General features: G+C 40.2%; 2 protein-coding genes across 6 annotated transcripts in view; both read right to left on the bottom strand.

Moving 5' to 3' along the window:
* Nucleotides 1-4709, bottom strand: part of LOC108234192 (low-density lipoprotein receptor class A domain-containing protein 4) — a 315320-nt gene extending 310611 nt beyond the window's left edge. For both annotated transcript variants that reach the window (XM_025005265.2, XM_037980098.1), the window contains exon 1: nucleotides 4609-4709. The gene's annotated coding sequence lies outside the window, so the exon portion shown is untranslated. The remainder of the gene's footprint in view (nucleotides 1-4608) is intronic.
* A 2054-nt stretch (nucleotides 4710-6763) lies between these two features.
* The window catches only part of cep192 (centrosomal protein 192), a 44465-nt gene continuing 28361 nt past the window's right edge, over nucleotides 6764-22867 (bottom strand). For 3 of the 4 annotated variants that reach the window (XM_037980296.1, XM_017413226.3, XM_037980297.1), the window contains exons 39-52: nucleotides 20106-20215; nucleotides 19676-19838; nucleotides 18905-18995; nucleotides 18718-18796; nucleotides 18496-18619; nucleotides 18024-18129; nucleotides 17301-17520; nucleotides 16541-16617; nucleotides 16168-16263; nucleotides 15545-15664; nucleotides 11696-11808; nucleotides 10789-10915; nucleotides 10367-10425; nucleotides 6764-8197 (exon numbers count right to left, since the gene is read on the bottom strand). In XM_037980296.1, the coding sequence (XP_037836224.1) occupies nucleotides 8065-8197; nucleotides 10367-10425; nucleotides 10789-10915; nucleotides 11696-11808; nucleotides 15545-15664; nucleotides 16168-16263; nucleotides 16541-16617; nucleotides 17301-17520; nucleotides 18024-18129; nucleotides 18496-18619; nucleotides 18718-18796; nucleotides 18905-18995; nucleotides 19676-19838; nucleotides 20106-20215 (1618 nt within the window). In that variant the 3' untranslated portion in view covers nucleotides 6764-8064. The remainder of the gene's footprint in view (nucleotides 8198-10366; nucleotides 10426-10788; nucleotides 10916-11695; nucleotides 11809-15544; nucleotides 15665-16167; nucleotides 16264-16540; nucleotides 16618-17300; nucleotides 17521-18023; nucleotides 18130-18495; nucleotides 18620-18717; nucleotides 18797-18904; nucleotides 18996-19675; nucleotides 19839-20105; nucleotides 20216-22867) is intronic. The other variant, XM_037980298.1, reaches the window with a different exon arrangement.

Here is a 22867-nt window from a genome sequence, read left to right as displayed (position 1 = left end):
ATTTGCATTGTGTAACAATGTATTAGGACCACTCTGAAGAAAATAAAATGAAGAGGAAGATTTTCTGTTTGTTTGTTTCCCAGTTTTGACATAAAAGCAGAAATGTGGAGAATAAAGTCGGAATATTACCGCTAGAAAAAAAGCTGCAAGGTGGAGGAAAAAAAGTCGTCTTTCAACACTAAACCAGGGGAAGTGAACCATATTATTCTACTGAACCCGACTGATTTTTTATTAATATTGTATCTGAGGGTTATTGGTGAACTTTGACTGGGTTAACTACAAAACAACATGCAATATTTTAGCTGAAGCGATCCAAGATGTAGCTCATTTCTGCCACTGCAGCAGGACTCGTTCAGTCAGTAGGAGACTCATATATATACATATATATATATATAAATCTATACATCTATATATATATACACTTAGTGCCAACATCAAAAAACTCTCCAAACATATGCAGCTTATAGAAATAATTTACATTGCTGTTCTTCAGGAAAACAAATCTATTTTTTGTTCTCATCATTCAACTCCATTTAAGCAATGATCACTTATTTATTATAATATTATGTTCTGTAATTATGTTTTGGGGAGAGCAAAGGAAAAATTAAAGCAAAATGTATATTAATATTGTAGCTCAAAGCATCAACTTTTGAGGATATTTAGAAGTCATCACTCAGTGTTTGTGTTGGAGACTATGGATTTCTCCATAAGTTCCACTGCAGCGGGAGAACCACATCTTGGACTGGTTCAACTAAAATACTGCAAGTTGTTTTGCAGTTAACCCAGTCAAAGTGCACCCATACCCCTTACAATAATATTAATAATAATAAACAAATGCAGTCGGTTTGAGGAGCACAGTGGGGTTCACTTCCTCTGGTTTAGTCCTGAAAGATGACTCTTTCTCCCCGACATTGCGACTTTAAGTTCAAAACTGAGGAAAAAAAAAAAAAAAAAACCTCCTCTTCAATTTATTGTTCTTCTGAGTGTCCCTAATACATCGCTAAGCACCAGCACGAGCCACTTATTGTTCTTTTGACCTCAAGCAAAAAGGGGGTGAAGCTTCCCAGAAGGAAAAAAAAATGCAAACAGCAACATTCAACTTAAATTTGTACAGTAAATCAGCAAGATTTCATTTTATAAAAGAGTAGGTAGAGAAATAGCATTTGCCTGCAAAAAGGCAGTGTAAGTGCTGAGTGCTGAATGACTTCGCTGAAGAAGCTATATCAAGCAGGACGGACACTAGAACAGGCAGAACAGATTGTACACAAATACTAAACTTACCAAAACTGCAGCTGAAGCAGCAAAACAGATGCTAAAATGAGCAAAACAGTAGCTAAAAGCAGCTAAATATATGTTAAAAAGGTACACATTACAAGAAAAAACTAAAACTAGCATAAAATTATGACAATAGAGCCAGTATGCTGAAGCAGATTTAAAAAAACATTGTTTTTGAAGGAACTGAAGAGACCTCGATGTATCTCCAGAGGGAATTTTATTTGAAATAAAGATGATTGTTTTCAAAGGTGTAAAAGTTCTTAATCCAGCTGAATGTTTGAATCTATAAATGGTTAAGACAGCACAAAGTGTGCTGAAGTAGTTTGATTGCAAAAAAAAAAAACTTATAGTGAAAACAATAGTGCTGACTCAGCGTTCACACAACTACAGGCAACAAGTCTTTAAAAGAATTAAAGTCAGCGGGCCTTGATGTAATCGCCACAAATGACAGCAGCAGATTAAAAAAAAGCTTGTCAGACACTTGTTAACATTATGTCAACTTTAATGACTGCCCTCATTCAAAGTAATCTGCGAGTCATCTCCTCCTGAGAGGGGTCTGGTGGACGACTGCATGTGACTCCGGCACTGTGAGCTAATGAGAGATCGTTCTTCATTCCGGGATAATAAATTATACATCCGAGTTTACAGGAGTGGTTTATCGAGCCGAGGGAGCTTTAAAGCTCTTTACCTGGAGCACAAGAGCAAAGACGGCAAAGTACACAGTCCGAACCCTCAGGAACAATGAAGAGAATATACAGGGAATACATTTACTGCAGGGCTGACACCCAGCACAAAACCACACGTACAACAGACAACACGCACAATGCTCTGATTATAAAAAGTAACATGTATAAAAGTTCGGTATTTGCACAGATATTTTTATCTAGGGGACAAATACTTCAGTGAAAGGCAGCATTTGGGGCTGAATGAACTCACTGTGATTCTAATATTTCTGTATAACTACACTGATAAGCTTCCTGCCTTCAATAATAATAATAATAGTAAGAGATGTTCTTCCATTAAGCCTAACTAAAAAAGCTTTACCTCATCAGCTTTGCAGCAGAACATAATGACACAACCAAACCCACTCCAGCTTCCTACACTGCTGCAGTGCACTACATAACACACACACACCACGCTGTGTGTGCATCCAAACACACGAGGTAATTAAAAGGTCCCCGAAGGACTGCATATCACCTGGTGCCTTTTGTGTTGCAGTTTTAGGCTCTGTTTTTATGTGAACGACCTGGAAATATTAGAGATTAGAAAGTTACACGTTTACACGATGCTGCTGTGCTGCTCGAGTTTCCATGTAGTTCCCATGCGCGGCCACTAGCTGGCGCTGACATGAGCATGTGCGCAGACACCAGTCTCAGGAACATCTAAAATGGTGAACACACAGACTTTTGTTTGGACTTACAGTGAGGTTTGGTTGTTGATACACGTTGAAAATGGTGAGTGACATAAACAGCACTCTGCTATCTGCCATTAATACAGTCGTTGATTTAATCGTGCAGAACAGCTATTGACTGCAGCCACCTGTGGTGCACGTTGCAGCTTCCTCTGAAATGCAAATAGGAGGGTCCAAAAAGTTCCACTCTGAGACCCGTTCTTAAAAAAGTTTCAGTGTCAGAGAATCCGATCGCTGTTGTCGCGTAAACTAACAGCCGAACTGGAACAGAAATGTTAGTTTCACTGACAACAAGCTCCGTCTAAACAGCTCCCTTAACGTGAGATCAGCTCATGCTGAGAAGGGACGGAGGTATCGTCATTTTGGTAAAACCTTGAAATGATGCGCAGCTACAACCTCACCAAATCTCTGCTCGTCTGTAAAACTCTCTGTTTCCTAATGTCAGTTAGCTGTGGCAGCCATCTTAAATGGGATTGGCTTCAGAAGTTAATCAATTTAAAAAAAAAAAAAAATTCTTACACAATCAGTTAGCTCTTAGAGTATAAGTTGGGGATGACTCTCAGCTACTACCACCCTAAGATTTATCTCAACATCTGTACAATTACCTGGGTTATCGTCATTTTTGTGTTCTCTGAGTTCTCCCAGCTATGACAACCACCTTGAATGGGGTTGACTCCAAAAATGAAAAGGCAGATGTACATCCATTGATTATTTTCTGCAAGTTTCATTAAAATCCATCCAGTGGTTCATGAGATCTTTTGGAAACGGACAGAAACGGGCAAAAGCATTTTGTGTTTTGGCAGCAGGTGATAAAAAAAAGCACAAGGGAGGATGGGATCACAGACAGGCAACCAGGAAGGAACAATTATACTAAAACTCATGTTAAAGCTTTAAGGACTCTTTCTTCTCAAGAGGTTCTGGACCACAACTTTCAAAATAAGATGAGAAGGATGGGCAACAAGAGCCAAAACACACAGACATACAGAGGAAGTGTTTCAATTCACTCTGTAATTCCCCAAAATACAAACTTCATGCAAATCAAGAGAGTTTAACAATCAAAATAAGGTGGAAGCAACTAGACAAAACAACTTTTCCATATGTCCTTGCACAATCTGATATACTTACTCTTCGTGCAAAAAAAAAGGGGGTAAAAAAAGCCCTTTTAAATATTTTATTTAGCTGTTTAAAACTAGTGACAACACAGCAGCTGACCTTCCCTTAATCACAGGCAGGGTCAGCTGAAGCCTCAGGGTCACTCAGGGAAAATAAAAGGAGAGGAGTCTTGTCATAAACACCACCTTCTAACCAGGAGGGTAGGGGATATGTAAGATGGTCGTTTTCTGGGGCCCTGCAGGCTTGAACCCATCCTGTGCAGGGTTACAACCATGCAGCCACGCTCCAGTTCATCAACTTCTCATTTGCATGTAAAAAGTTTCAGAGTCCACCCTCCACGCTGAACATATCGACTTCCGATCTCGTTTCCCAGCCTGTTGGCTCCATTAAACACATCGGACAGGACGGACAGCGACCCCACCCGGGTCAGAGTGTTATCCCGGGTGTTCGGGATGTTAAGTGCTGGAGAGAAGCGGGGCTCACAGGCGGGGAGGGAGAAGAGAGAGGGAGGCGAAGACGTAACGGGCTGTCTGGTGTCGAGCCCCCCCGGCAGGATGGACGGCTGCCAGGATTAGCCTGCCTTCAGGCTGCACATTTAGCCTGGTTAGCTTAGCTCCGCAGACTGGCGCAGCTTGGACTGCAACTTCCTCCGCCTGGGCCAAAGTGAGCCCCGACTCCGGACAGTCCCACAAGCAGCGTTTTTAGCCGCACCAGCTAGCATAACCAGAACATTCCTCCATCCGCCTACGACCACATCAATTTGCTTAGAAACACTTTCACATAAATAGCTGAAGTCACCGGCTTCTTACCTGCGTGTATATGTATGCTGTTGCTCACGTGCAGAGCCGCCGTGGCAGGCTGTTTACAGTGTGATGCTGTGTTGATAGACGTCAAGTCCAACTGCACTACAGTGGTGTCAGGGCTGGAAGCAAAATAAAGCTCAGCTGTCCTACTGTACAGAACACGCTGACAGCCGGCTCCTAAGTGACACTTTGGCGACACCTGCAGGCCGCCGAGCATACAGCAGCCTGAGGACCACACCGTGACCTGAGAGCAGGGCTCAGAGGATTTACAGTCTCCACGACTAAATATCGTTTATATTCAGCCACAAATCTACTGGAGCTTTAAAATTAGGATAAAAGATAAAACTCTTGAGTTGCATTCATCAGGGAGTTGGCTATTTATCACTTAAATGTTATCAGAAAACCAAAATCTTTGCAATGAGCACCATTAAGTAAAGTATGAAATCAAAACAAAGTAGAAAAACAGCATGTTCTGTGAAACTACAGAGTGAACGTTGAGCGCTGAAACTGGGCTGTCAAAGCTAAAAGTAGCAAAAGACAAGCTAGAAGTATCAAAACAATAGCCAAAAGTTAGCTAAAAGTGAAAGAAAATAAACTAGCTAAAAACTAAAGTAGCTAAAAAAAAACTAAGCGGTAAAAGTGTTGTTATATTTAGCAAAACAATCAATAAAAGCTGAAAATAGCAAAATGCTAGCAAAAAGTATCAAAGGTTAGCTAAAACTAGTTTAAGACTAGGTGGCAAAAAAATGAGCTTAAAGAAGCAAAAATAGAGCAAGTATGCTGAAACGAGAACAATGTTTTTTTTCAAGTTATAGCACCCATCTCCCGAATGAGCTGAATGTTTTGATGTGCAAATGGTTAAAATATCAGAAAGTATTCAGAAACACATTGCAAAACACACACACACACATAAACAAACAAACAAACAAAACAAAACACTGAATGCTTAATCAGCATTTATACAAAAAGGATTTCATGAACTGTCAAACGGTGCAGTATGAAGTGTTTACTCCAGTAGTTTCCTCAGATATATTGATATGCAATTCTAAACTGCAGGTACGCACTCAATGTAAACATAAAACTGAATTCACAGAAAACCACGTCTAAGCTCGAGTCACATGACTGACCTGCATTAGGCCGGCTGTAGTCTGTGTAGGTAAACAAACGTGGTGGAATCGAACAAGCGTAGAATCTCAGAGAAGACATTTAGGTGGAAATATGAGTGAATCTGCTGCTAAACGAGAAAAAAAGAGTAAGACAGCTGTCAAGAAGAAATATCAGAGATAACTTTATAGTTTCAATGTTTGTTTGTTTTTAAGCTCTAGTCTAATGCTTAGCATGTTTATAATTCAAAACACAATTTATCATCAGTCTGATAGAAACCTACTGCCATACTTTACACAACAAATCTGAGTGTAAATGTGGACTAATACAGCTCTTTCATGGACGTCACCATTGCTGATTTTCAGTCACTTCAGCCGTTTCTGTACACACACACCTATATATATACACACACGGTAATTTTGCTTAGTTTTTTTTTTTTTTAATTCAAGGACAATCATCTGTGCCTCTTCAACCTATATATAGATATAGATATAGGTTGAAGAGGCTCTGATAATTGAGTTGTAAGCAATGTTTGTAAATTTTAACCAAAAATAGTCTGGTTCACAACTTTTAATTTATGAGTCTAACCCTAAAGTTTGGGAAGCAGTGATTTAAACTTTATTTCTGACACCAAGTGTATATATAGGCAGCACGCTGCAGGTGATATAACTGTTGTACTGTACACCATTTATGAATAGTTGTATAAAATCCCACCATGAGTTAAAAAGGAGTAGGAAATACTTAACTTCTTCCTACTCCTTTTTAAACAGGAAATGATACTTTTGGTTTCTGGAATTACAATTCCTTGAGTGTGATGCTTTTCTTATATTTCATGCACCGTTGCATTTTTGTTAAACAACATGTTTTAATATGTTAAAAAAAAAACATTTTATTTCAAAGTAAATACCTACAGTGGCTCAGCTGGAACTATATACTTCTTGCAGCAGGAGCACATCAGGCTGAATGGATACAAATAAAAAAAACCTATAAAAATACTCTCAGATACAAGGTGTTCAAGTTATCTAACAACAATGAAAGTTAAGAAAAAACTACCATGCTATTTATTACAATGTTTTTATTGAAAAAGTGAACATATCTTACATAATGCAGTGCACACTGAGTCCAAACATCTCCCGATGGTTAGGAGCTACCTGTGACAGTTCACTACCTTCATATTAAAACTTGCAGTACATTCAGCTCAACAACGCTGAACGTTAGTGTTCTTCAAATGTGTGCCATCTAATAAGTTAACACATCCGCACAGATTTCCACAAGACAAAGCAAGCTCCAAAACATGTTACAGATGTGAATCCAATAAACCCCCCAAAGTCATTTTAGCGACTTGGAGCCAAAACAGGAACCGTGGGGCTGATTTTCTGTCGCTGGAACAGTGATTAACAGCGTTTCACCATGGTAACCAAACAAAGCATACCTGGAAAGCTGCTGAACAAAAGCCCACAGAGGAAACTAAGCATATAATCACAATCATTACCCATCCCAGTGTCACCACGAGCTGCCCTGAACATGACTAAATTAGGAACATGTGGAGCGTTTGGATGGCGTCTCAGAGGTTGCTGGATGTCAGCACATGGTGCTGATAAAGCCTACAGAGCTGGCGGGCTCTGCATGATGAAGTACCATCGCCATAGAAACAACACCAGTACAAAGATTTAGAAAAGTCGCATGAAATGTAGGCAGACAGGGTCAGTGATTTCAACCTCCCCAAACAAAGGAAACCTAAAGTTCTTGTGGCTCTTCTACACATTCATAAGAGAAATGATCTTAGAAATGACATCTGCTTTTGAAAAAGAGTATCTTTTTGTTTTGATTTTCAACATGTGTAACGCCAAAAAAAGGCAATAACAGAAGAAACCTAGGGCATTTCTATATGAAAAAAAAAAAAACTGCAAATAATCCTAAATGTATCTCTGATGGTATTGCTTCTGTCTGACAGGGGCTGTGGCAACAATGCTGCCTTGTGACATGACTAAAGAGATTAAATAAATACCTAATCAAGACTCAAGTGACAAAAATCATTTCCCCGTCCAAAACGCTGAAGTGGTTCAGACTAATTTCGAGACAGAAGAGATTTGGATCATTCGGTTTCAGGCGCAATCTTGTTTCACCAGCAAGCCGAGGGCACCTGAGTCTTCTCCACTTCACACTGAGCTCTGCTGGCAGCAACAGTCCACATGCAGAGATAATTATGGTCCAAAACATGAATCCAAAGTTGCTTTTAATTGATTTTTAATAGTATGTGGTCTGGCCTTTGTCTTCTCTGTCCCGTGATGAACAGTCGATCAAAGAGCCTTCACCCAGAGGCAGGCAGGATGAGGATGTGGACGGTGTCTGGAGAACTTAAGGCAATGCCTCACCACTCAGCTGAACAACGAGGCTTCCACTTGTTTCTGACTGGATGAGCAGGAAGCCAGTATGTCTGCCTGCTGTGATGGGCTTGAACTGGACAGGAAGCTTCACGTAATGCTGCGATCTAAGAAATTAGGAAGAAAAATGGCTCAGTTGTTTCAAAAATGAAACCAATTACAAACAAATATAAGATTTCACCTTATGAGTATATATACATAGTTCGGTTTTCATGGACATGCACATTAAATGTTGCAGCACTGCCATAAAGGAAATGGGAGATGCATCAAATCAGTGTGGATGTGGAGGATATGAGAGCACAGGATTCACAGGTTTCTGCACGATCCACAAAGTTCTAATTAAGAGTTCAGGACTTCACAACAAGATGGTCTGAGCTGTTTACATGTTTTCTTTGTGTGGGTTTTCCAGCTACCCTCAGTGCCCTGCCCTTTTATGATGCAGGCTCAACTCAGGAAATGATGCAAGTCACAGACAACACATGTAGGGAAAGTTTCAGTCCACCTGTGTGACCCCTTCAGAACAAATTCAAGATCTACCACAAGCTTCTAAAGGAACCTTTAAATATGCTACTTGCTGCATTGAATGGAGAGTTTTACCAGGTGAAAGTACAATTGGTTTAAGGTTCATTTGCAATTTTACACAACAACATAGGACCAGCTACATTTTACAGGGATTTCCCATCTAACCAACCATTTTCTACACCTGCTGAACCGGTTTGGGGATGCTGAGAGATGGTGCCCATCTCCAGCAGTTAACAGGCAAAAGACTTGGTACACCTTAAACAGGTCGCCAGTCCATCACAGGGCCACACATATGCCCCTTTTTTTACACGGGCTCTAATTAAGAAGTCCGGCTCTACTCCACTCTACTCAGCTCGGCTCTATAAAGAAAGCATCGCGTTTCCACCAGCCAGTTTGATCGGTAGCAGAGGAACGCCTCCTCGTGTTGCGGGGGGGCGGGGCCGCGATGCGCTACGAAAACTTGGCGCAAGTTGTGTAAACAACGGAAGCGCTATGGACAAAGTTGGCCCTGTGTTGTTGCTGTTTTTTTAAACTTATGGGGATTCTCCTGAGACTTCAGGAAGAGAAGCGCGATTGTTGCGCAGAGTAGGACAGCTGTTATCCGCCGGAGATTTCAGGCTTTACAGCGCCTTCAGCTGGGGGACAGACGGCATAAATGCTGCAGGGTAAGCTAACGCTGTTGTTTATATTCCTACCTTCGCTCTTTATGCTTGCATCTGGTCACACCCACGACCAATGAGTGAACAGGAGCTAAGCTTGCGCCACCCACCAAAGCAGGGCCGGCCCGGCTGGCCCTACTCCGAAGCAGGGACCAAAGAAGCAGGGACCAGCCTCGAAAAAATGTCAGTGGAAATGTGCGCATAGAAAAACAACCATGCAGACTCACGCAAATTTTAGAACAGCCAATGAACCTAACATGCATGCTTTTGGTATGTAGGAGGAAACTGGAGTACCTGGAAAAAAAAAAACCCACACATGCACAGGGAGAACATGTAAACTCTACACAGAAAGGCCACAGCAAAGATTTGAACCAAATATCTTCTCGCTGTGAGACAACAGTGCTAGCTGTTCCACCATGCTGCCGCTTCATATAACAACACTTACATAAGACTTAAAAAATAAATGAAATCAGACTTGAACTTTTATTGAAACCTGAAAGTCTTAAATATCTACAGAGACCCTGATAAAAGCCACAGCATGCTGGGAACAACATGCACATGTATACACTCAAGAATTCACACTGTAGGGACTGCAGGCTGGTTCAGTTTGTAAAATTTGTTGTCTTCAGACAATAAAAGTGAACCACCGTCACATGAACATGATGTCATTACAAATGCCAAGTGGTACCCAAAGTTATTCCTCTGTTACTGCCCATTCTGAACACAGTCCCTTTTCAGCTTAGAACAGCAGCTGGTACCTGTGGACAGGCGGTCCTCTGATAGGTAAACCAGCTGTGATCCTCTCAGCCTCGAGTGTGTTCTGTATACAGAAACATTACCTTCCAGGTCCCAGAATCCCACAGGACCTCCACAGAGTGCATTCACGATGGGAAAATTAACTTACACAATGTTGTAGTTGGATCAGAAAATATCAGGAAATAGATGTGCAGTTTCACAAATGGCAACATATACATTAAGTGCATGAAGACCAATCATTAAAGTTTATTAAAACCCTTATTCCCAACGAGCAATCAGGCTACGATAAGAAGTGCTTAATGTAGAGCCTCTGTTAGGAGTAATAACCATGGGACTCACCTCAGGGAATATTGGAAATGCTTCATGTAGAAGGGCTCCCTAGGTTTTACAAATTTCAGCTGCAAGTCAATTAGAGAAGCCACACATCAAATATCAAATCCATGCAAAGCACAAAGACAAATGTTGAAGTTGTTACATTTTCCATTCAGAATGAATATTTCAAGTTAGTCATGCAATTTTCTTTTTGCAATTCAAAGTTAAACACACGATCAGCTAGAGTTTGTCTAGTTTATTATCTATGTGAACTCACTGACAGCCTGGCACGACAAGAGCTCATCTACAGAGAAAACTAAGCCTGAACACATTGACTGTGACTCCATTTCCTTTCTTGCACTGACACTTGACAGCTTCTCTTTTTCTGGCCAGGCCGTCTTAGACTTCGCCGACTCTCCTTCGTTTTCATGAGATTTAGAATGCCTCACCTCATGCGTGTCTGACGAGTTATTGCGGATGTTGACCTTCAGGGTGCTGGACTCGCCCACCTGAGTGTCTGGGAAAGTGTACAGATCCTGGGGAGAGTACACCCCCCTCCTCACGGCCTCCTCCTGGCTGAGTTTAGCAAATTAAGCAAGTTATAAAAAGGGAACCATTCACTTTTCAGCATGAGACAGTGCGTTACAAATTTACCATCTATATACATTTACCATGTACATTAATAGAAAACTATACTTTCAGTTATTCTCTAACCTACTTATCGCTTTCCGTATTTTCCAAATTATAGGGCGCACTGGAATATAAGACACCCTGTCAATGAATAGTCCATTTACAAACTTTTGTCATAAAGCGCACCGGACTATAAGGCTCGTCACGCACCTCCCAATTTTTGTAACTTTGCGCAGACCGTGTGCGTCGCGCTCCATTCAGAATGGACTATTTTGGTGCTCTAGCAGAGCTGGTTCGCCTGTATCAGCATTTCTATGATCCCTCTATGAGAGACCACAAAGATAATCAAACGGTTCAAAACTCACGGAAGAATACTGCACAGACGTAAGCGTCAAATATAAACTCCACCACTCGCTCAGGTCCGAGCGCCGTGGGCGGAGCCCTGCGCGACTGTAACTGAGCCTTAATGCTGCAAGCGGTGCAGCTCTGTAGTTTACCAAAGTTGTATTAAAACATTATGACTTCTTCCATATACAAGGCTCTCCGGATTACAAGACACACTGCCATTTTTTGGGAAAACTGAAGACTGTTAAGTGCGCCTTATAGTCCGGAAAATGCAGTATTTCTCAAGATAACAATAAAGAAAATGTACTGTTATATTTCTTTAGGAGCATCTAATTTTACTCATAATTCAGTGCTGGTTGGCTTGGTTGTAGCTGGACTCACCTGGTTTTGACAGCTGAGGTATCAGACCTCTTCCTGCTTTTTCCTGTGGCGTCCGTTTTCACCAAAGAACAGTTTCCTTCCTGCGGTCCTTCCACCGGTCCAGATTTTACTCCCTTCACAAAACACAGACAGGATGTTTAAGCTTTATGGTGTTTTAGATGAAATCTGCTAACGTCTTACATCGAGCCCTTAGCTCAGTTATCGCCAGCTGTTGAAAGGCGAAGGAATAAAGCTTTTGCCCGTGTTTTGTGTGTTCGTTTGTAGTGTTAGCAAAACATCTCATGAATCACTGAACAAATGTTACTGGAACTTTCAGAAAGCAATCACTGGGTTGACATCTACACCTGTCAACCTGATGCAAGATGGCTGCCACAGGTAAGGGATCTTAAACACAAAAATGACTATAACTCAGTCATTTTGACAGATAATGGATGACAAGTTGGTGTGATAGTAGCTGAGAGTGATCCCCAACTTATAACCTGAGCACTAATTTATCACGCAACATGTCTTAAATCTTTGGCATTAACTCTGCAAAATATCACATGAGCCACTGGACAGATTCTATTGAAGATTTCAGAAAGTAATCACTGGGTTGACATCTATAACTGATTAAGCTTTGAACTGATGGTCGCTGCAGACAACGGAATTTAGTAAATACAAAAAGATCTGTTTAACATACACCGAGCTAAGATTTGGTGTGGTAGTACCCGAGAGCCATTCATAACACATAGTCCAAGCACTAAAAGATTATGAGAGATCACACAAGGTATTGCAGTGATAGGTGGCGGGCGATATGCATTCCACCAAGCCTTTCATTTAGTTTAAAAATTCATCGAGGAATTCAGCCTATCACTTTCAACACTGGTTCAAAAAATAAAACAAAAGCATTACCATGAATGCCATTCAACCCACGTGCTGCCATCCACCTGACATCTACTTGCTGTGTCTGCTCTTACATTAATTTGATCTGTCACAACAGCGCACATTAAAGCTGTGCACACTAAAAGCTTGCAGACGCGTCTCAGCAGGATGATTTTCCTTCCAATCCCACAATGCACTTATCACATTTGTCATTTCTGTCAGCAACAAGACAAAGCCAGATTTAAAAAAAAATAATAAAAATACAATATTAGCCCTGGCTAAGCACACATACTCCATACATGGAATATCAGTGTTGAAAGCAATGTGTGACAAAAGGAACACCTTTGATTTATTGAAACATAAAAACTAGGAGCACTCAGAGTGCAAACCTCTGCCAAGGCCGTACCGCCAATAAAAAAAAAAAAAAAAAAAGTGATCTAGATCGCTACCAAAATTTAATAGTTTGTTTTTTTGTGACAAACCCAACATTTCTTGACAATTTCATCTTTATCAGTTTTTGAGTTTGCTAATAGACAAACCAACAAACCAGCCAGCGGAAACGAGTGAAAACAACCTCCGTGGGAGAGGTAATAATTCAAAAATTACTGCAAACCCTAAAGACTGAAGAAAACAAGATGGACTATAATTTCATATATCTGGAAAAAATAAAAATCCAGCCTCATCTTTAGCTCTCCTCGACTTTGACATAAAAGCTGGATTCACTGGAGCTTGGATTTAAAAAAAAAAAACAATTTTGTAATTTCTTTCTGATTTACGATTACCTGCAAATTATTAACTGAGGGTATGTATTCATACAATTGTATTTATTTATGAAATAAATAAGCTGAAAATGCTTTAGCTGTCTAGTGTTTTGTTTTTTGTTTGGCAAAAATCTAAACAGGAAAGAAAAAGGTCTTGTCATTCTTTTTCCATTACTTCTTTCTCAACCAAAGGATAGAAATGTATATTTTTTCTGTTTGTCAGAGGCTGACAGAATGTGAACAAACAATATTATTGTTAACACCTAGAAGAATGAACCAACAATGAAGCTCTGGGTTTATGACAAAGGATTGACAAGGAGAGTAAAAGCAGGTATTTTCACAGCCCAACTGATCACCCAGAGCTTATATTTACAGTGCAGTGCTTTAATAACCTGAGCTAGTCCAACACTTGACTTACAACCAGATTCTGTCAGAAGACAGTTCATTTATTATTCAAGACTGAGCTGCAGACAACAGTAGGGCTGAGCAAAAAAATCCAAAACATTTAAAATTAAAAAAGAAAAATAAAAAGCTGGACTTCTATTCTGTAGTTGAAGATGTTTCCATTCCCATCCAGGGAGCTTTCTAAAGTGAAACAAAACATCTTCAACTAGAGAAGAGAAATTCAACTGTTTAGGTTTTATTTATTTATTTATTGAGGAAAAAATCAATTGAAAACTTCTATCTCAGTTCTGATAAATAATTGTTAAATGACAGTTCACGTGAATGCAGATCTCCTGGCTTTCAGCTCACACTGCATTCGTGTGTTCACTTATTCACTCTACAATTATTCCATGTTTTCCTAACAGAGCACTTCACTCTCAGACTGCAGGTTTACTTGTGGTTCCTCGAGTTTTTAAAAGTAGAACAGGAGGCAGAGCTTTCAGTTCTCAGGCTCCTCTCATTTCCGTGAAGCAGACATCCTGTCCACTTTTAAGACTAGACTTAGCACTTTCCTTTATGATCAATCCTATAGTTAGGGTTGGCCTGGGTTGCCTGAGCCATCCCTTAGTTATGCTGCTTTAGGCTTAGACTGCTGGAGGACGACACCTGGACCAGTCCTTCTGTGCTCGTCTGTCCCTTTCCTGTCCAGCTGATGTGACACATAAACAGGAGGCACTGAGCTAGACAGAGTAGCTGAGCTAAAGAGGCAATTAGAAACAAAAACACGAAGCCCAGTGTGGAAAATCTCTGCAGCAACACCATCAATCTAACTAATTCTGCTGAAAAAAAAGGGGCACTTTCCCAGTGTGGAACTTTTTGTGATGATGGTGCACGAGGTGTTGTTATCCGTCAGCAGCGTTAGCATCGTCACAGCTAGCAGCACAGTCAGAATACGTTTTTAAAGCAGCCCCGTCTGAAGGTCAACAGCATCATACTGACATGTAGAGCTCGCATTGCTTCTAAGTAACATCAAAGAATGGAGAACAGTCTGTTGGCTGACGGAGTACAAGGAACCACATCCAGCACTGTCTGTGGTTACATCGGAAGTTCTCCTCAGTCAGGTGAGACCTGGACAACTAAGGAGGAGGAACATTATAACATGCTGTTAGTTCTCCCTAAAAGCTCATCATTGGTGCAGTTGGCTAAATGTCCAAAAGCAGACAAGATATTTATTTAATATTGTTTACAATAATTTTTTTAATTCAATATGTTTTAAGTAATAACAATGAAAAGACCTCAATTAAAGAAGTGTTTAAAGATCTTCTAGTTTTCTTTTTCAAATGCCTAACGTAGACATTTTTTTGAAGAGAACTGTGATCTCAGTTCACACTAACAAAAATTGGAATTCTCGTTTTGGCAAGAATTGTTCAGCCCTACTTCAGAGGGAAACCGTTTTTACTCCGTTTACGGGGGTAGCTTGTGTTGATTTTGCTGCGTGCTGTTAGGAACTGTCAGGTCGGTACTTTGTGAATCTCCAAGAACACAAAATTCAAGATCAGAAAACTCAAGTCAAGTCCCCCACCGTGCTCCGTAAAATCAGCTGCAGAACAAGCTACAGACGGGTTATGTACCTCAGATTCTGTTGAATTTTCAAAAAAAAAATCGTTTTCCGAACATTTTATTCAGGTCTCAAGAAAACATTTTAAATATCTTTTCCCAGTTTGACAACTATGTTGATTTCTGCATCATATTGATTAGCTCTGGAAGCACCTGGATATATTGGTAGGTTAAGAGAAAATGAGCAAAATACATACAAGTTTACAAAGAAAAAAAAAGTTCTCACAGTGCCAGAAAGTTGGAAGCGGATTCTGGTTTTCTGCTGAGGATCAGACACAGGATGGCACTCCAAGTCCCAGAACTGGACATAAGTCCCTCTGTCTCTGGGGAGGAAGGTAATAGGCACCTGAAAGAGAACAAAATACAACGGAAGAAATGATCGTTTTATCCAATCATAACACATTCACACACACCTGTAGGCTTCTTTTTCTCCTGTAGACATCTTAAAAGAGGAAATTCTAACCACTCAAATGATACTTTTGATGAAAAATTTAGGACAGGTTATGTTTTTTTCGCCTCCCAGTACAAACAGCATTTTTCAATCCAAGTTAGAGCTAAAACATATTCTTTGCACTTTTTTAGTTTGATTGGTTTTGAGTGAGAAACAAATCTTGATGACAAAATGTGAAAAAAAACTGAACATATTTCAAAGCAGAAATAAAAGTAAACTTTCCCAATTCATACATTTCTTTTCATGTTTTCCAACAAACTAATTTTTGCTATTTTTGACACTTGATCAAAATAAATTGATTCAATTAGGTTTATTTATATAGCACCAATTGACAACAAAAGAACTTGAGGGTTTGATACAAATGAAGAAAAAAGCTCTGTTTGAGAGTGAAGACCAACCTGCATCTTCTCACAGGCCCCCAGGGTTCCTGAGACCTTGGAACACCTGAAAGCGGTGTAGGTGGCTCGATAAACGTCTTCGGTGTCGTCAACCCCCTAAGAAGAGAAAGAAACACAGCCTTACTTCAGCTACAAAAACCAGAAACAAACTGGAAAAAGGTTGGCTTCCTCTGCAAAGGCCAAGAACTGATTTGACATTTTTAAAGAAAGCCCTTTGCACTACAGTTCAGAGGCTTCGTTTTTAAATTGATAATTGCCAAAGTAACTCATTAAATAACCACACAGAAAACCATATGTTCCCAAAATACTGCTTTGAATAAAAGAAAACTTGTAAAACACAAAACAGCTAACAGTAATGAAGAAAAAGAAGCACCTTGACATATGGAGGAGCAAAGGACGACAGGTACCACCTCACTTCTACGTCACCATTCTGAATCTCCAGCTGGGCCTCTGAAGTACAACAGTGACAATGAGTTTCATTCTTCAGCAGGAGTACACACACACACACACACACGCGCTACATAATATGGATCAAATCCCAAAATCTATGAAAAGAAAATTAGACCATTCATCATTTTTGTTAAGAACTTGTTCTGAAGTTGAGAAGTCATGGCTGATGAGGTGAAGCGGTGCTCATTCTCAGCAACAACTCTGTCCCAACACCAGGAAGAATTGGTAAACAAACAGTAGGCACCAGACAATATGCACAGGAAATGGCTTCACTATTAATCAAACATTTCTGGGATTAGTGATACAGAACATGCATTTTGCAGCTGTAAAATGGTGCACATGTTTAGCGTGAGACTGAGTTCACAAGGTGGCTGTTTTCTCAGCTCTGTTTGCAAAGTTGGTGCAAATTATTTGGGCTGATCTGAGAGCTGCTGGCCACGGCCCTCTGCAGACCTGACATTTACTGCAGACAACACTGCTCATCTTTCTAAGGCTTGATGATGTTCCAGTCCTTTAATAATGTACATTTTTATGTGTAACAAGACTAATTTATTATTTTTATTAACCTTTATTTAACCAGGCAAGTCGCATTGAGATCACAGATCTCTTTTTCAAGGGAGGCCTGGGCCTGAAGGCAGCCTAACACGTGGCAGCTTCTCTCCAGGGATCGTGCACCTCCCTACCTGAGGTTTCCCCTGAAGGAGTTGTAGGAAAAGTGATGGTCTTGTTGCCGATTTCCACCTGGGCCTGAGTCGCCTGCGGGGTTAGCGAGGGCTTGTTGCCGATTCTGGCCACAGGCAGCACAGGGGTGGCAGTCTGAGCGGACAGGGCTGACAGAGCTGGATCTGTCGGGGCCGCAGACACATCCAGAGCCAAATCCTGACGTATTTGGACCTTAATGAACTAAACCAGAATCACAACGCAACAATTGATCATCTTCTCACACAAAAAGACAGTCTTTTCTTTTACTCAACTACATACTGTACAGAATGTTTTACATTGAAAAGCTGCGTTTCCTGGGATTTTTTGTTTTTTAGCATTAAAAAAAAAGTCTAAAGAAATGAAGGAATGTCCACCACTTTTTGTTAGAAGTTCTTTGTTTGGAAAAACAGCTGAAGTGAAAAACATTTTCTGAGTAAATTCAAGTAAAAGGGAACTTTAAAACATTAAAAGTCTGACTGGCTTTTTCCATAAGACTATAAGAGTGTTCAGTGTCTGACTTTCTTACTCGTTTCTAAGGTGGTTGGATTTTTTAAGTTTGGTTAGTGATTACCATTAGATTACATTTGTAATAAACAGGAAACCCGTACTGTCATCTTCTGATGACACTCTCCTGCAGGTCCATTTTTCATTTTATTTTGCTACAGTTCAAAACTTTGCTCACAAAACACAGTAAACGCTCTCACCTTCTGCTGGCTGTCACACTGGACATAAATTTGTCCACTCCATGGTAGCAGGGCAGATTTGCTTGCCAATGAAGGATTGGGGCTGATCAAAATCTGCAGGTGGCACCTGGAGTTATAAAAAACAAGACCCAAGAGGAATAATGTCACCCAAGTACATATATATTTGACTTCTTTATAAATGCTCATCTACAGGAGGCAAAACGAAGAACTTACCTCAAAGCTTTAAGATCTCTTTACTCTTTAGTTTTTATTAAATAAAAAAATGTGATCTTTTTGCCCCAAATCCCTTTAAAAATGAAAAAGGTTTTGCAATATTTGCCATTCTAATTTTCTGAGTAAATACAGTGAAGCTCAAATGAGAGTGTCCAACATTTTTAGTGCATGTTTAATATTAAGAGTACGCACAGAAAGACACCCACTGAACAGTCGTATGTAAACCGTAGCTGAACAAACACAAACAGTGACTTCTTACTGAGGCTCAATGAGTCCATGCTGGGGTGTGATGGTGAGGCAGTGTGCCGGCCAGGACAAATCAAAGCTCAGCTCTCTGGAAGTATTGTTTCGAATGTGAACCTGGCTGGTGCTGGATGGACCATCTAAAGTACAAATAAATAAATACGACTTCCATCAGTTAGTTTGACAGCTACACCCACAATTTAAATGACATGACAGACTTCAAGAAGATTCAGCTCACTGATGGTGGGAGCTTCAAGGACAAGCTGTGATGGGTGGATGGTCCACGACTCCGACTGTGTGTGCAGAGACTCTGAAACCTGAAGGGGAGACAATTCCAGAGCTCTACATTTTCCACCATTAAAGAGTGAAACCACGGTGTTTACCTCATGCATCTGAAACGATCAGTTAAAGACCACTTTGAATACCTTTGAGGAAGCTTGTCCAACTCTCAGTGCCGGCCCCTGTGGACCCTTCACAGGCAGTACATCCAGAGACACACTGCCATGTGGCCAACCACTGAGAAATCCACAACAGTGTTCAGTTACACAAGAAGGACAACAACCAACAACAAACAGATTTTCATTTTCTAACACTATACATTAATGCAGCACATTATTTTCACTGAAACAACTACATTCAACTCACAAGACGAGATGAGATTTTAGGACTATTTTTCAGAAAGCTTCAAAGATTAGATGTATGCTAGAAAACTCTTGGAGTGTTTTCCACAAACTCAACTGACTGGCATCTCTCCTGAGTCTCTTCAGACATTAGGTCAGAGCTTTAACTAAATATGACCTTCTAACGTCTCATTAAAGCTGTGTGACCTTCCAGCTCAGTGGTGTCAAATTCATTTTTACAAGCAGCCAAAATTAAAAACTTGATTGAGCACCAGCCTTGGTTAATCATTTCTGAAAAAGGAATAAAAAGAATTCCCTTGGTTTTTAAGATGTCTTGTGTCAAAATATCTTCAGTGCTAATTTCACCAGATGACGTCAAGATGACTGCAACTTATGAGACTTCATGCTGCGTCAAGAGACCGTTTTAAACTCGACGAGAAATCTGAAGAAATGATTAAATATTGTGAGATCCTTTTACATCCCTTATACATTTTTAAGCCAACTTTCAGGCTTAAAATTCTCATCAGAAATGCTAGTTTTAAGTCGGAACAGTGATCTCTCGTGGTGCGCCGTTACCTTTTGGTCTGCGAGCTGTGGCCGGCGGACGGCAGCACCAGTTTGCTCTGGTTGTGCTCGTCACAGTCTGTGCTCTTTGTACGTCCCAGAAGTGATACCAACACCTTACTCATGTTGCTGTAGAAGATGTGGGCCTCATTAGGCCTCAGAGGTAGGTCATAGGCTACAGAAAAGTCAAATAACTGGTTAAAAACAGGTTAGATTACAACAAAGAAATGCAAATCTAAAGGGGGCAACAGAAGCATTTCTTTACTAGAGATATATCCTGATCAAAAGCAAAATGCTCCAGCAGCTACAGAAGTATATTTCTCACTTCATCAGTAATTGGGTAGCACAGAGAAATGTGAACATCCTGCAGAATGCTCACAGTGCTCTGCTGATCATCTAAACAGCATTTTGGATTTTGTCCAACGTGGAAACAACATCTCACCCTCTGTAACATGTTCTTCCCCCAGGAACTTTTCACTGAAGTCTAGGTTTTTCAGCAGACTGTTCTCAGACAGGGCTCTCCGTGCAGCCTCTGGTTTGTTCTGAAGCAACCTGAACAAAACCAACAACAATGTGCAGCAAGAAGTTTTATTTATGCAATCACTGTTTAGTTCAAAATCGGCCAGATTAGCATTTCCCTCTTGTTAAAAGACAAATTAACTCCAGTGTTTAACTGAGAACAATTCAGAGTTTAAGTACAGGGTTTCTTCAGAAATCAGATTTAATGCCAAATTTTTAAACATTTTTAATGCCAACAACAAGGAATGCAGAAATTGCACAAGTTTCCTTAAATGCAATTTTTTAAGCAATCAACAGTGAATACATAAACTAATAAAGTTCCCTTTGTTTTGTTTTAAAGAAGATAAAACCATATCTTAGTTTGTAAGCTTTTGTAACTGAAGCGAGCATTTAGGAACAAAAAGAGGCGTGGACAGCGTTGTCAGGTGCACAATAATTATCGGATTTCTACAATAACTTTGCCCTCTGTACTGTCAATAAATTAAAAAACAAAAGACAAACATAAAATCCTAAGAACTGACAGAAGAAACTTTATTTAGGGCAGCCATCTTGGGACCAGAAAGTTGCAGGTTCAATTCTGTGCCATGCCCAAATGTCACAGTGTCCTTGAGCAAGACACCTAATCCCCAACTGCTCCTTGGGTGTTCAAACAGTTGTGTGGGGACATACAATGATAACATATAACACTTTCATTTCATTTATTTGTAGTTTGAAACACATTTTACTGGAGTCCACTGTTTTGTGCACTGCAGTGTTTTACCTATTTGGCATTTAAGGTTTATGATGAATTACCAGTTTCAGTAGTTGGTGTTGCTGTTTGCACCTAATAAATGTGCAAAAATGTCACTGAAGGTGATTCTAATGAAACTAAAGCAGTTTCTATGGCAGGTTTTTAATTATTATGGACATTTAGTAGGGGCGTAGGTAGGTTGGTTGATGTTAATTCCTGGTATATTAACAGTACATATTTATGAGGCAGGACCCTGATTCATGATGGTTCAACAGCAGCCTGTAGAAGACAGTTCAGTCTGATATTATGGTCTGTTCTGGTGGCTCTGCTCTCCACACCAGGGGAGGTGCTGTTCTGCAGGAGGAGCTTTTTACAACCAAATGTGTTATTGGCTATAATATGCTGTCTATAATAATATCCTACTGAAGGAGATCATTCTGAGCCACTTAAAAAAACAATTTAAGTGTGTACAATCATTTTGCTCAAAAAATACGTGTGTTAACACGAAAAACTTATTAACTGTGTGACAGACGTCTTCCTCGTATCGGTTTCAAAATAGGATGAAGTAACTCTGTTTAGTGTTTCTCTTTGTGGCTAAGTAATTTTATAAACTAAATACAAAGTTGCTGTGCATCGTTATGGGTCTTCCCTCAGTAATAAACCCGTTTGTTGTTGTTTAATGCCATGACTGGGCTGACACACAGACCATATATCACTTCATCACATTATTGAGCAGCAAAGCTGGTCTACCTTCTGTGGTGGCAAGGTTTTAATGAGATAACACCTGACTGTGTAATGCATGGATTCCAAGTCTTGACTATGTTCTGTCTAAATTCCACAGCCTATAAGGTTTTCACCAAATGACCCTGTTATTCTTACCTGAAACCAGACTGACTTTGCTTCCTGTCTCCTCCTCACCTACCAACATTGTAATATCTTAGATATAAGCTCCTGTTTGGACTCTGGAGGTAGAGCTTTTGATTCTAAACTTCCCGTTCGGACCTGGAGCTCTGATGTTATTCTTAATCGTCTTTAAGGCTCTCTGTATATCGTGCACCATACATAAATAAACCTGTTTGAGTGATTTCACCTAAAACTGCCTGGAAATTGATTTCTTCCACAACACGTCCCACATGTGGACAGTGTCAGCTGTTTCACCTCACTTCGAGGCACAAAGGGGCATCAGGGTGGGTTGGCTTCGAACCCTCGCCGTCTGAGTCCATTCAAAACTCACAGCAAGGCGGTCAAAAGGTGTCTGACTTCTTTCTTTTAAAAAAAAAATCCTTCACCACCTGACCATCGACAGGAAGCAGTCGATGGTCGATTCAAGCCTTACTTAAATTCCTCATCTTCCAGCCACTTTAAGCGGGAATTTTCATTTCCCTATTTCGTCTCTGCTCCTGACGTTTTCAGGTTTTCCCTCCAGTGTGTGATCTTCCTACAACTGCGCACAGACCGGCCAGAGACACCTGCCAGAATGGTTCCGTCTGTTACGATAATGTACATCACCGCAATACTTCATAACCAAAATCCCCTGATGAGCCAGTCCAGCTGAGCAATTTCTAAAAATCGCTCATCTTATTTTTCTTCAAAACTAATGAAAATTTTTTTATGCTACTGAGATTCAAATGTATTGCTTTTTAATGCCATTTAAAACCTTGATTTTGGCAAAATTCATTTAATGACGTTGTAATGCCCCGCGGAAACCCTGAATTAATAGTACCCCCACAACTACCGTATTTTCCGGACTATAAGTCGCTCCGGAGTACAAGTCGCACCAGCCATAAAATGCATAATAAAGAAGGAAAAGACATATATAAGTCGCACTGGAGTATAAGTCGCATTTTTTGGGGAAATTTATTTGATAAAATTCAACACCAAGAACAGACATGTCATCTTGAAAGGCAATTTAAAATAAAAATAGAATAGAGGCAACAACAGGCTGAATAATTGTA

This window comes from Kryptolebias marmoratus, linkage group LG16 (genome assembly GCF_001649575.2).
Source record: "Kryptolebias marmoratus isolate JLee-2015 linkage group LG16, ASM164957v2, whole genome shotgun sequence".
Classification (NCBI taxonomy): domain Eukaryota; kingdom Metazoa; phylum Chordata; class Actinopteri; order Cyprinodontiformes; family Rivulidae; genus Kryptolebias; species Kryptolebias marmoratus.
The sequence above is the reverse complement of the archived record's forward strand: the minus strand, read 5'-3'. Positions and strand labels throughout refer to the sequence as shown.